Here is a 15,242-nt window from a genome sequence, read left to right on the forward strand (position 1 = left end):
GGTCATCATCTCATACGTGTGTGTACATTGGAAACACTCTCTATAAGGGCACTGCTAGGACACTGCTTCAAATTATACTGTAACACCAGGTTAGTGTTATCTTCTACTTGGATTTCCTAACAGTAAAAATGAGAGTTACATAAACAATGAGGGATGGTGCTACCCAAAGGTTTGATGCGTTTAAAAAAATAAAAGCTAAAGCAAGATATCAAGCTCCTATACAGAAAATGTTACTAGTGTTAAGGCCTAGAAACATAATTATGTTAATCCACAGTTTAATTGCAGTTACTCATACTTTGATTAACCATCAGCTGAACTGCTGGCACTTTGCCTTCTGCAGTGTCACACATTTCTACAGTGGAAAGATATGCTGCTGTTCCATTCTGGCACCTGGCAATATCTAGTCCTTGTCTTTTTTCCAAGTCACTCTTAAGGAAAAAGCATCCTTACATAAAACTGGAGAGCACAGTGCTAATACTAGAAACTAAAAGAGCCTTAAGGTGGTAGTTTTTTCAACACTTCAGACGTAAGCTGGCATTGCCCCAGAAGTCTTGTCCTACTCCTTCCCGATACTGTGGGAGCACTGCCTGTCCCATTGAGTGTAGCTGCTTATGACCTGGCGCTGTCAGATGAATGCTTGTGTGTCCAGCGAAGGGGCAAAACCTGAGCAGCAGTGCCAGCTGCAAGTGTTCACATTCTAGCCGTAAACCAGATATTCAGCCAGCCTTAGTGAGGACACTGCAAGTGCTGCATTGCTTTTTCACCTACTTGAAGCCCTGTCATGCTAGTAACAGGTTTCATGTTCAGTTGTACAACTGAAACACTACAATCAGGGAACGCTGTAGCTGAGAAAGGCTTCTTTTAATAGATCAGCTTGCAGGACTGAGTAAAAACATTTGCATCTTTCATTCCCAAACATGCACTGAGAGTCCCAACCCAAGAATATGTAAAACTGCATACACAAAACAGCTGGCGAGAAGCTGTGCATGCGTAACTGAAGAAGGAGAACAGGAAGGTCAGTAAGTTTTATTGTAAGAGTCTTGAAACTTCAGGAAAAAATAAGTATACTGAACAATGTACTGTCACTAACAAATACAATACAGCCTGTCTATTCTGTAGGAGTCGGGGGGGGGGGGGGGGCGGTAAAAGAGATTGCACTGAAAGCAATTTTTACAAACATTGTCTAGTTCTGAGAATGAAGCTTCTCCGCTTCCCTGTTTTTGATGGTGACTGGCAGTCCATCTGACTCGTACCTGTAACAGAAACAAAAGGAAGTTAATGAATGACACACATAAAAGGATTATATCATATATAACCTCCAGATTTTTAAAATTATTTATATATTCCTGTGTTTCTGTTCAGAACGTCCAACTTCCCTGGATAAATAGAGGAATTCCAAAGAGATTGTGCTTTTCTTAGAACCTCGATAGTTCCAGAAGTTTTTACTGTCATCAGTGTCATGTGGTGTCTGTCCCCTGCTCCCCCCTTCCCAATCCTTGCACTTTCAGGGTTCAGTGTTGCCCATGTATGGTTTACTGTCTGGAACATACAAATGAAATCAGAAATAACTGATATTGAGCTACAGATATAAATAATCGAGGCAGTGCCACTAAATATTACAGTCTATTCTCTAGTATTACTAGACTCAATTTTTGTAAAAATAGGTTGCTTGGTACCTGGAATGTCACAAGACCAGAAATCATTACACTGCGGACAGCGGGGTTCAGTCTGAGCTCTGAAGTACTTTCTGACACAAGGTAAATGCATTCCAGTCCCACAGGATTCACATACTTGGCTCTGAAATCAGAAGTGTTGATTAAAATGTTTCTAACCTGTCCTTCAGTTTAGCACAAAGTTGTTACAAAACCCGGCAGATATGCAATGCTTTACTCCAAAGAATGGTTCGCACCTGGTGTATATGTAGGGGTCCAAGCTGGTGAATGGTAAGAGGAAGTATGTTCCTGGAAACTACAAAATACTATTTCCCTATAGGGACAAGATTTAGCTTGAAAGACAATGCTGAGCTATTTGGGTGTAATAAAGAAGACCAATTGGGATGGAAAAAAATAACATGGAAGCACATTAGTTGGGAAGATGACAAGATGCAGGGTCAAGGAGAAAGGGAATGCAGTAGTTTTGGAATAGGAGTTCAGGCTGTAACCACTTACACAAGATTAAACTGGTAACTTACCTGCTATCAAGATACCATGCTATATATGTTCACTCTGAAGTCCAAGACACATGCCATTCCTGAACCAAAATCCCAGGACCAAAGATGAACATGTGTCACATGAAGACTGCTATTTCTAAGGTCCAAAGATAAGGCAGCTAACATTTAACTGTTAGGCCTATTTAAGGATAAGGGGTTCATCTCTAGCCTGCTGGCTTTAGAAAGCAAGGCAGTGCAATAATGCTCCTCACTGGGTGAGTTCGGTTTCTCCAAGTTTATACTTTGAGGTACTGCTCCAAGACAAGTTTTTTTCCAAAGACAGAAGATAAAATAACCTAGACTGAGAAAAAAAAAAAAGGGGTGGGGGTGGGGGGTGGGGGTGTTTCTTTATATACATAGGCACCATTGCCAGATACAAGACCACAATTTTTCAGTGCCTGTCTAATACTCAAAGTATCATACACTTCAGCTATGACCACGCAAGTACATTGGCAGATGCCTACTGAGGTATTAAAAACAAATGTTACCTGGATGGCAAGGCTGTGACAGATGTTGCACTTCCTTGCGATATCTTGGTAGTTGCTCAGAATGAATTGTTCCATCTCAATTATGCAGCGAGTATGCAGAGTATATTCTCCATTTCTCTACAGAAACAAGTGGTGAGACAAGGAATTTCTTCTAATTCCTTTTACCTTTTTTGACTTCTCTAACCACCTGCTTGATAGCAAGCATTTGACATCCACTTTTTTCTGCCATCACAAAACTAACATGCCAACACTGATACAATGTAAAGCTGAAATACTTTTGAAGTAGCAGAACTCATTTGGAGGATCAGAATAAAGATGGCACACTTTAAGGGAGATTAGTGCTTGGAAGGTACAGATGAGCAACCATGCTCTCCTGAAGAGGCAGCTTTGAGACCCTCCACTGGCACATTAGCAGAAATTCTGCTGTCTTTCAGCACAATCTAGGCATTTATTGCTTAAGATACCTTTGAAAAATCTCTGTTAAATCACTTAACAGAAGTAAATGTGTGGCAGCAGCTTGGAGATCTATGATGCAGTGAATCCAGGAGAAAAGGGATTGAGGTCTCACTTGGCAAGCAACTGCAGAGTCCACATGGTAAGCTAATCTCAATTTCTCCCTCATGAAGTAAAGGAGATTTACAAATGTGCACAGAGGCCCACACATTTCTGGTACAGTAGTTTTTTTGCCTCACTGCTTTTCAGGATATTCTAAATATAACTAACTACTGATCACCCTGGAGAGCCTTCCCCAGCTCTTGTTCCAAGTTTAACTATGCCATGTTGTTGTGTACAAAGGTTGTCTATGTCACAGCACAGGGCTGTACACACACCCCCACCCAGCTCGGGTACAAGAAACTGAAACCATGTTGTTCTGTATAGACCTACCCAAGGACTTTCTCATTGCAGATTTACTGCCTTGTCTGCAAAAATCAGCGGAGCAGAAGTAAGCAGAGGCCCCACAAAACCGTTTTTGCCATCATTCGTTAAAGAACAGCTCCAGTTTCAGCCATCACATCCATAAGAAAATAACAGCTGGACCTATTAGAATACAAACACTCGATACAGCAGTTACCTCAGAGAGCCACTTATCCTCCACAAACACGTTCAATACTTGCTCTGCTTCCTTTTTCTTCATTTTCTTTGTCTTAAGTTGGTCAGCCAAGTTTAAAATATCTGTAGAAGAGGCAAAGCCATTTTCTGATGAAATGATTAGGTCCATCTACAGAAGGAAACATTTTCAACTATTAAAAAGCCATACAATTAGATAAGACATACCTTCTAGTAATGTGCAGCTTTTTTAGCACCCATAAATATGAGATGCACTACTATGGCTTGAACCAGAACTGTAAAACAAAGGCCAAAAGCAGAAACAATCACTGTTACCTTGACAGTTTTAACCTTTGCCAAGAAACATTTCTGTGAATGCAGTGCTGCCCAAATGAAGCTGCATTCAGGGACCCTTAAGCACACTCAGGGGTGACAGATCAGATTCTTTTTATCTGCTCTTTGTCAAGGTTCTTTTGAGGAAAAACCTCTCACCACTAAAGTAACTGTCCACTCTGGAGTCATTAGTGCTGCTGAACCTACTGGGCACTTGAAGGTTGTAGCAGTATTACCAATCTTGAGAGACTCTCTGGAAATGTTCCTGCTGTTCATTATCACAGAGCAGCATGCACAGTTCTTACACCAATAGTATGTGCATGACAATGCTGTATCTGTGGTGCTGACGTGGCTTTATAGGTTCTTCACCAATACAGGGGAGTACAGGGAAATATCTGGGTACTATCCACGTAGATTAGACTTTTGCAGCTCTCACAGAATATACAGAAAATTTAAACATGTACACAAAAATAACTTTAGTGGCTAGAGAAGTTAAGTCCTCAAAGTTTAAGACTATAAGAACAATTCCCTAAAACATGCAAGATACATAGCTATGATCGCAACTCACATTAACTGTTCCTTATAAGAAACTGGATGTCAAATGTCCTGGAATCCCAGTTTGGAACTTTAAAAATTTCTCGAGTGTATGTTTTCTTGTTTAAAAAGCAGCATTCTGACTAGTTTATTAAACACAGAATTAACTGGTAAACAGTGACAGTAGACAAATGTTTCTATTCAAATTAGCAAATCCAATTTCTGTTACTAGCATTAAAATCAAATGTATATTACTAGACTACTGAAGCCAGTGAAAAATTCAGCAATCACAACTGAAAATCCTGAAGAAAGATGTTTAACTAAAAGCGGGTATGTCAAGTCACTAACTCCAAGGCGCACTCCCCTGTTGCTGATTTCAGTTTACTGATAAATGACTTTAAACAGGGACTCATTACTTGCCTGTACTCCCATCCTTGCCCCCTCCCCCATTCGGTTTGGGATAAACTTGAGCAAGGTGGCAACTAACTAGTTCCTGAACGACATCTCCATTCATTTCCATTAATTTTAAGATGCTACCTTCACAAATAATGTGATTTTCTGACTAATAATTGTCATACTTACTGTTTTTCTGAACAATTCTAATTCATTTTCTGTATAGTCAGATGCCATTTTAGTTATTTCGGTTTCTGCCAAATTCACCTACAAAAAAAAAAACAACCAACTTAAACTGAAATCAAAGTGCCTTTGTATTTCTACATCATAAATTACAAAAAGTCCTCTGGGGTAAAGAATACATGATCTTACAATTCACAGGAACATAATTTCTTTAAGTGGCATGAAAGAGACTGTTCCTTAAGGATGGCACCTGATGGTACTCAAGTCCTTTCTTTACAACCCCTGGTCTTCCAGCCAGATGTTCTCCACAGCTGCCTCTGCCCAGTCCAAGCTCATAAAACAACCCAACCTCCCCCCTACAGAACTAACATAGAATATTAGTTCTACATAGTAGAACAAAAATACTACATCAGGATACCATGCTGGACAGCAGCAGTAACTGTTACAATACACATTTTTGTTTCACCATGAAAAACACAGATACTGCATATTCTTATTGCACATGCTACTGCAATTTATTATTAGCTCAACTTAAAAAAAAAATGACCCAGAAAGGCTAAAAGCAGCAGCTAATGTCAGAATACCCCCTGTAGTCTTTTGAAATTACTATATAACTGTCCCTCTCTGACATTGCAGAGCACCTAGGGAAACTTTTTACAGGCCATTCCTTAGCAACCCTTTTATTCTAGGTTGATCTTGAGTAAGAGAAAAAGAAAACTAATTGGAGGGCTCTCCGTGTTTTCTAGTTTAAAAATCAGTCTTGAGACAGAAAGCCTCCTGTGAAGACGACATCTCACCTCAGCACTTAAACAATGTTTATGCTAAATAAATCAGACACTGCTGTCGTCCCTGCTGCCACGTTTCATTTCCACGCACAGAGGCTGTTGGCAGTTTATCCTCCCGCTTCTCTGTTCTACACGTCACTTCTACAGCAGGTGCCAGCAGAACAGAGGGACAGACCGGCAAAAACCAGGCGATGGCAGCACATCGCATACTTACTAAAGCATAATGTGCTCTCCCATCACTTTCGGACAGTCCTTTTCGGATCTGCATAAACAAAGGCTGTAGATGGCGGTTAACAGTACTGATGAAATCATCCAGTTTATCATGCACATAGTGGACTGAAAATAAATAAGAAAAAGCACATACACATAAAACCCAAACAACTACACATCAGTCATATCTTTTTATGTTTTATCTGCTGAAACTTTTTTTCCTAGGTAAAAGGCCTGAAAGTTAGTGAAGCAGAATTCAAACAGGTCTGTTACATCCAGCAGACCTATCATTTTCTTGTGCTGCTGACTACTAGCCTTCTGAGCAGCTCAGCTCCTTGACAGTCAGTTTAGAGAGTCCAGACATTCTGCCTTGCTGCATGGAACCCACCACATTAATCCATTAATTACAGTGACTTGAACTAAGTTGAATTGAAAGTAAAAAACTAACAGGAAAAATTATTCTGCACAACAAAAAAACATACTTGCTTTCTTTTAATTTACACACAAGGGATTCCTTGTTTGTGTTCTGTTTTGCAAATTAATGGCATGTAAAGGACAAAGTTACATACCAGAAAACTTAAAATTCTAGCATCATGGAAATACAGGTAATATCTTGTGTCATCTACTAGCAGCTCTTCCACAGACATAATTAAGATGGACTCTGGAGTCATGCTGTAGAAGCACGCACTATGGCTTCTGCTTGCACAGCAATAGCACACACCCTCAAGAATTTCCATCCAAGACAAAATGATGTCAGTGGCAAAATTCCTGTTGACTTCAGCAGGCTAGGATTTAAAAAAAGAGTTAATTAACAGCTCACAATTTTAGGAAAATGATTGATGTCTCAAAACCACTACCAGTTATCACTAACTTAATACTACTCTCCGTTGTAAATCAATCACTCGTGTAACAGCATTAGTCAGAGGTCCCACTCTCAAAACCCCACAATACTTTATACCATAGTACAATGCAGAAACATCAGTCACAGGATGCTCCTGCCCAAAAAGTTCATGGTTCTGATACAAAAGACTCCGGAAGTGAACAAAACCAACAAACATCAAGAACAGTAATAAAGTAAGTGTAATATTAAAGTAAGTACCATTTTGTCAAATTGTCGTGCCGCCCATCTGGCACCTGTTGGCAGGAAACACTCTGCATACATCAAAGCCAGGGAGTGTCAGTGACAGAGGGCAAGATGAAAGATAAAAGAATATTCTTTGTACAACAGCTGTAACATTTTAATGTGAGATGAATGGCTACTCTAGTAGACCTTCTGTGAAGAAAAGGGGTATAAACTCTCCATTAAAAATGTATGGAGAACAGACCACACCAAAAGCTGCACTTTAACAAGCTGAACATCTAAAAAGTTGGTCAATTTATAATTCCAGACCCCAGAGAAATGATAGATGTCCTTTACTATTTGTAAAAGCTTGTAACTTCTCTCTAAGAAACAGTTCTTGTACAGGCAGTCATAGCAACTGATTGCATAGAAACTGTTTATTCAAATATATTACTACTGAAAAAAGTTATTTACTATCAACAGATTTGATAAGAAATTAGACAAACGAATGTGATCTTAACTCATTAAGTACCTACAATCTTTGTAGTCTGACTCAAAGTGTGTACAGGAATATCTTTGTCCATTTTTCTTCTGGTAAAGATATCTCGGAGGTGTCAACACTACTTTGAAAGACTGTTTAAGAAGACCTTGATGTAAAATGAGTATGTTAGATGTATACGGAGCCAGGACCACCCCCTACTTCCAAAATACAGATTAAACTGTTTGAAAAGTCTTAATTTCAAATAACTTCCTCTGTAAAATGTAGTACTTAAAAAAACATAGAATCTAAGACAGTTACAATTGCTGTAAATTATTTTTTGTTACATGAACAAAATTATTTCCTTCTCTAGGGCATAAAATGCAATCTCAACTAATACTGTATCACAGATGCACTCATTGTAATCTGGTTTTGGTCAAAATTAAAGCAAATTGCTATTCCAGTACCCAATTATGAGCACAACAAAGTTGTTTACAGCATGTAAAACCAAGTATATGCAGGACCCTGGTATTAATTCTTTGTGCCAATAAACAACTCTCAGCCCTGAACAGTTAATATAGATAACATGTGACAGCATTAGAGTTTGTTATGTGTTACACTAGAACACTGCCTGGGAGCATTTTCTTTAGAAGAAATTATTTCAGTTCAATGATGGATAGCAGATGAGCAAATAAGACAGTAAATAAATGGAACACAAATATTTTGGGGGTTAGGGCAGGTCCTAAATTTAAACTCTTAATAATAAACTCAAATATTTTCTACAGAAAAGCTGAACAGATCCCTCACTGAAGATAAAGCAGAGGTTCTTGAAGAAAGCAGAATCTTTTCTCAATGTGTTTGCATGCAAACCATAAACAGCAGATAGTGTAACAAACTTACACACTCTTGGTTAATTATGACTTTTCAACAGGCACTGTGTTAATCTTCCTTGCTCAAAGACAAGTGAACAATAGCAATCTTTATTACTTAGTCTGACATGTCACAGCTTCATGATAAATTCAAAAACATACTGGCACAGTTGCAAAATTCGAGCTCCCATGTTTACGGCAAAAGACCACAAATAAGCTGAGTGAATGCTTTAAAAGAAAAAGATAGGGCCTTTACACATGGTTATCTATCTATGTACTTCAGCTCCCATGTTCTCTGCAACTAGAAGATTAAGCAGAAGATTAAGTACAATTCTAGTCTGCAAAGTAGCAATACGAAAATGTCATGGTTTTCTTCTACTTTGATGACACTAAGGAGATAAAATACAAGCCGCTGACCACCAGTGTTGATACTTCCAGCATTTTCAAGATCAAACCATATTTAAAAAAACCTAATAACTACACAACAGCTTTTGGCATAGAGTTAATCAGTTTGCAAACTTCTCAGTATTAAACAAAAAAATAGAAAAACCCTTAAGAATAACACAGCAAATTACTTTGGATTTTAAATCACCGATGCTCAGGTTTCATTTCACAGAAGAGTAGAAGAAGAAGAAATCATTCAGAAAAGTGAGTTTCTTTGAGCAAAAAGCCATGGTGGGGTTTAGGATATTTTTTTCTCCCATTTTCTTCAGCTACTTTCTTAGTACCAAGACAATTGATATAACAAGAAGCTCCCTATGAGGATTTGAAAATGCTGCCATCTAACTTGATTACAGCTAGAAAAAACTGAAGCAACAGGACCATTACCAGTAAGAGAATCTAAAAGCTTGTTTACAAAGTTCTTTAAAAACGAAACATTCTTAATTACGCATCGCAGCACATTGTTCAATACCTTTTTTTCCACCCCTTCTGTTTAACAACATCAAAACCAAGCCTGAACACTTATTTGTAATAGCACAAGGTATTATACATAAATACCTAAACCCAGGCAATCCCTGTCTTGGAAAGCTTGACAAAGTTTCAACTATGGACTACACTACATCACTCACTGTCAGGTTTTTTTATATGTATCCTGCTTTTATTTTAAACTCATATGAAACCATTCACATTAAACCTCTTTCTACACATATATCTACCATACATGTTTCAGCCTTCCCATGAAAAATAGAATCCTTGGGAAAAGAATAGGTTGCTACTGTTGCCACACAACAATCTAGAACCAGAACAATTACACTGCAAACAAGTTTAGGGCAGGAAAACACTAGTTATTCAAATGGTGCAAATGGATTTTCACCAGCACTGCAATGCTGATACACTTGAAGAGTTCTAATGAACTTATTAAGTAAGAACTCATAGCCAAGACTTCGGTTTTAAAGTGCAATCACTAACCCACCACCTGAGTGATGACTAACACCTACACCCTACTGCAATGCTGTTTTGATACAACTGGAGACTGGCACATCCAATCTTTTTTCAGTCTTCTCTACACAGGGCATACTGAATTTTGACCTAAGGGATACAGTCAGTATTCATTACCAGAACATCTAAATGAGTAACTGAGAAGCTTCTCTACAATTTATGTTTCAACCCAACTACAAGGCACCCAATATGAAGCAAAAAAAAAAAAAAATATTTAGCAGAAAATACAGCCTGTGTTACATGGGACACAAAAATAGATTACCTCAAATTCTATGGATAAGTGGATACAAATCCACAGTACAAACAGAAAAGTCCCTGTAGAGCAGGTAGCACTGTAACAAGATACAAGAATACTACCAAGTCTGGCAGGAGCATGGCTTCCAGAAGTAGCAATGGGCAAGACGATGCAGGTGAGATGTGAAAAAAGTACAGCCCTCCACCAAAAAAACCTCTTCTCATCCTCAGCATTCAATTCTCCCGCAACATGTCAAAGAAATAACTTAAAGTGCATAAAGTGTTCACTACACTAGCAAAGTACTGCTGAGGAACTGTGGGATCTCACTGTCTGTACTCCCACCGATCTTCCCCAGTCCCTTTTCTGTCGGAGCTCTGATACTCTTCATTGTCTACACAAAAATGCCTAGTTCGAGAAGCCAAGAGCCACGCTTTCTTTTTCTAGTTTTGACATATTTGATGTACTATAAAGCAAAATATCAGAACAACAGTGTAGTGGATTGTTCTGTTGTTTTGCAATGCAAACTTTTCTGGTAACATGAAACACAGGCTTCAAACAGACCGTTATCTGCAAATTCCACCACAGATAAGAAAAATTCCCCGAAGCTCTAGCTGAACTTTGCAGATAAGATGCACGAAAGATGAGCACAGTGGGTCACACATAGAAGTAACTGCTGGGGCTTTTGCTAGAGTACTAAATACTAAAAGACATACAAAACATGTAAAGTAAAAAATGCTTGTCTATTCTATGAATCCCTGTTTCTCGTATAAAATTTATTTAGTGGGTCTTTCAATGGCCAAGCATGAAATATGTATGCTTAAGAAGTTGGTATGATTGCAGACTAAAGTCGACCCTAAGTTATTTTCTTCCGAGTTCAGCTACCAAGCCAGTTAAATAAAATACAAGATACAGTTAGACAAAAGCCAGTCTGATGCAATCCACATTAATGAATAGTTAATCAATACACTCCTTGCCTACCACCAAATAGGCAGGAAAAAAAGCAGTTTTATTTTATACTTCCATTTTTCTAAACATCCTTTCATATATTGACTGTATCATTTTTCTGATGAATTTCGCTGTAAATTAATATACAGTTAAATTTTATAATTAATTGTATAAATACTACCTAATACTGTCCTTCAGCAAATACAGCCATTGGTTTGAAAGGCAACCTGATTTTGTCCCTCCAAATTATCCTTAGGTTCATAAAAAATACAGCAAAAGAAAATTTATCTGTGTTTTCTGTTAACCTTCTGGCATTGAAGACTGTGGCAAACAAAGCACTTGTGAATGACCACGTCTTTGGAAAATAAATGCCTCATACTGTTACATACTCATCAAATGAAGATGTGCTGAATCCAAGAAAAAAACAGATAAACCTTGAAATCTATCAAAGGATAGAGAGCACAGGAATCTCAATATTCATTCCACGATCTGTAAAAAAAAAGTTATGCTATTACAGAGTGGCATGTGTTTTCCAGGGGAGATGCACCATCTTTCCAGCTGTACTATTCAGTTTCAGTTATTAAAGAACTTCAGCTGGCTTGGAAGACAGCAGGAAAAGTAACTATGAACTCTGCTATTTTTACTGTTTCCTGATTTCAGTCTGGGGTCAGGGTCAGAATAGTATTCTCCTCTCACAGTGTTTTGTAAAGGGGCCTGACAACAGCCAACTCAAATATTACCATTTCCCTGAAACGGTTACTGTTATAATTTGACTTCATTAGATGCAGCTTTTTTATCCTTTTGTATTTAAGGAAACCAATGTCATAGACAGGTGACAGCCTTGTTATGGAATGCTTACAACCTGCAGGAGAAAGGAAAACAATTCAAATACACTAGTTTTACTACCATTAGCTATAACCTGATCTGAAAAATATGGTTCAGATTGTAATAAGCAGTATTAAGATGTATTTAAAGAAACTACATCGAAATCGGTAACAGCCCATTCAGGCTGAGTTTCCTCATAAAAATGCTATTACCATGATCTCATAAGTTGTGATAGCATTAACTTTGCTGCTAACAAAGATGGGTTTGTCAAATTGCTGGTTCTTTTGTTCATAAAACAAACGCGGGGGAGAAGTGTTCCATTTAGTAAGTCAAGTTCAACACCCTTTTGCCTCCCAACGTGACAAAAAGCTTTCCTACGAGCATTTAATAAAACTGTAATAGTTTCAACTCCCACACTCTGTCTGTATAATTTCACAAACTCCTCCATTACACATCAACTGTCACTATGCAGAAAAAATACCAAGTACTTGATAGGCAGCAGTTGCAATGGAGCCATTTTTTTCTAAATCCTTCTATTACATATACCTTCCTAATGAATAACTCCATCAGCTCTTACTGCAATACCACTCCCTGATCCTTCATACTGAAAACACGATCTAGCTAGGTTCTTTGTTCTTACAACACAATAAAGTCATTACAGCCATGCTATTGGCTTAGGCCACCTCTGGCACTTATGATAAATTCTTTTAAAAATCACAGTGGCTTCGTTCTCACAAATATAGAGGTAAACCTGTAAAAAGCAACCTTATTTTTCCACACTTCCATTTTTTTAAAGTCAGAAATCCAGGCAGGTGCTGAAATAAGCTCTTTTGGCTCAGCAGAGTGGAAGGACTCCACGTGTGGCAGCAAAGCAAGATGGAGTTCACAACAGCTTGTGCACATTAGTGACTACGGTCTTTTCTCTCTTAACGGAGAGAAAGAATAGTTAGCAATGGTGATGCTAAATTTATCATCCCAGTTAACCACCAGCAACCAAACAGTTCAGTTCCTCTAGAGTTACTGGTTCAACACTCAACAGACTCATGCAGATATACTGAACTGACTAAACCCCTCAAACCACTGCTGAGAAGGCTTTTATTTTTAAAGTCGTAAATACTAGAGAACTAGAAAATAACTTGAGACAGATATTTAATGCATACTAGATCTCAGAATGTGTAATTTAAACGTTTGCTGGAGTTATCTGCCTTTCAAAAGTAACGGTTTAAAATCACTAATTTGAACAGCATTTGTGCGTTTCATTTTAAAAGGCACTTTCTGTTCTTATACATTCCATGTCCTTTTCAATTTTGTTCATAAATAAGGAGAAGATGAAAATAGAGGAATTTTATTCTTTCACTATTTTCTGGGAACCAGCAACTGACACATCTAATACCTACTTACTAATCAGCGCTAAACACACTACTCATGACAGCTTTATTTTGGATTATACCCACCACATTTTCCAAAGTAGTGAAGATGAAATACAGATCTCTGATCTGTAAGATGTCTGAAAAAAATCCTTATTCAGTTGATTACACATTCCTGTACGATTTAAGTTTGAACATGAGCTTCAAACAAATTTTATAGTATACAATCAAATTTTTATTACATGTACCATAAATTTCAGCTTGGTATAGCACATATTAAAACTAACCAGCTGACCATGTAATCTGTCAGATGTGACAGATTTAGTCAAGATGAGTAACAGCATACAATTCAGTATGAATAAGTATGAAGGAAAACATTCTGGAAATTTCAGCATTATCGAGTGTGAAAAATGGATTTTTTTTTTAAACCTATGAAAAACATCTTTGCTAAAATAAGAAGTGTTAGCATGACCAGATTAAAACTTAAGCTTCCTCATTGCTGGGTTATTTTATCTTTTAGGAAAGAAAGAGAACACTCACATCATTAAAGTTTTTTAACTTCTTTTTAGATGGTGTATGCTTTTCAGCAGTCTAATTATTTGTAAGCTGCACCAGGAAAAAAAATAGTTCTTCCATCTCCCTAATTTTTCTCAAAAAGAAAGACACACCTTTATGTATTTCACAGCAGCGCCTGTGTAATTTCCTTGCCTCTGATCCTTCCATTATCCCATGAGACATCAGGACCTGCAAGAACCGCCGATGAGCATCGGTCATCTGAGCTGCCATCGCAATATTCCACCTGGCTTGAAATGCTGCGAATGGTGTAAGCTGTAATTAATGCACATGCTCATGCAAATTAAAAATACAGTCCAAGCATACATAAGATTTCAATTAAACTCTCTAACATTGAATCAGGGCAAAAAAGCAGAAACCCCATGTTGTTCTCAGAATACACATGGTGACTAACTCCAAGCTTCTACGAAAAGGATGCAAAAGATAGAAGACAAACTAATTTTAGCTATAGACTAAGACAACGTTGGCACTGTGCTATCACACCCCCAACGTCTGTGTAATACCACCTCGCGTAGTTCCGTGTTGGATGCTTCTGCTTACTGCACATCCTAATAACTTGGCTAGAGCATAACTTGCTGCAGACAGAAAATCCTCCTTTAAACGTTCTGAAGCACAACAGAACTAAATAAAAGCATCTCAAGAAATTCCTCGGCCACTGCGGCCAAATAATGGCCAATAGTTCACAAGAAAAAAGGAGCTTCCAGGCTCCTCCAAGCCAAGGGACCAAGTAACAAAGCGAACCAGAAACGCCGCGGCCTGCCGGGACTGGCCGGGCCCGCAGGCGGTCCCTGCCCGGCGCCTTCCCCCGTGCCCGGCGGCCGAGGCCGCGCCGTCGCCCCCCCCGGGCGGGAGGCCCAAGCGCTCCGGGCGCCGCGGCGGGCACGGCCTCGGGCGGGAGGACCCTGGAGGCCGCGCAAAGCGCGCCGGCTCCGGCCGTCCACCGCAGGCCTCGCCACGCAGCGGGACGGCCGCTGGCCGAGCTCCGGCCTGCCCCGCCCGCCCCTCCGCCCGCTCGGCCTGGGTCTGCCGCCAGCCGCAGGCAGCCGCACGAGAAACTGCCCCGTCTCCGCCGCTGCCAAGGCCGACCTCCCGCTCGGGCTCAGACCCCCGCCCTGCTCGCCCGGCCCCGCGCTCCACCGGGCCGCCTCACCCGCCAGCACCGCCGTCCCCCGCGCTCAGCAGCTCGGTGATCGCTGCCGCCGCCTGTCATCGATCGGCTCAGCAGCGGGCGGGGCGGGGCCGGGCCGCTTCCGGCGGGGCGGGGCGGA

At 39.6% G+C, this 15,242-nt stretch overlaps 1 protein-coding gene across 2 annotated transcripts; it reads right to left on the reverse strand.

Moving 5' to 3' along the window:
* Nucleotides 1-999: 999 nt before the first annotated feature.
* On the reverse strand, nt 1,000-15,222 carry NSMCE1 (NSE1 homolog, SMC5-SMC6 complex component). 2 transcript variants are annotated; one of them, XM_040593096.1, is made up of 8 exons: nt 15,125-15,222; nt 14,070-14,213; nt 6,187-6,308; nt 5,194-5,271; nt 3,770-3,916; nt 2,698-2,814; nt 1,677-1,797; nt 1,000-1,253 (listed from the first exon to the last, which is right to left on the reverse strand). In XM_040593096.1, exons 2-8 carry the CDS (start codon nt 14,185-14,187, stop codon nt 1,171-1,173), a joined length of 786 nt encoding a protein of 261 aa, XP_040449030.1. In that variant the 5' UTR covers nt 14,188-14,213; nt 15,125-15,222; the 3' UTR covers nt 1,000-1,170. The 2 variants fall into 2 exon arrangements, with proteins under 2 accessions (XP_040449030.1, XP_040449029.1); XM_040593095.1 differs by having other exon boundaries at nt 14,070-14,229; nt 15,125-15,212.
* Nucleotides 15,223-15,242: the final 20 nt, after the last annotated feature.

This window comes from Falco naumanni, chromosome 4 (genome assembly GCF_017639655.2).
Source record: "Falco naumanni isolate bFalNau1 chromosome 4, bFalNau1.pat, whole genome shotgun sequence".
NCBI classification, from domain to species: domain Eukaryota; kingdom Metazoa; phylum Chordata; class Aves; order Falconiformes; family Falconidae; genus Falco; species Falco naumanni.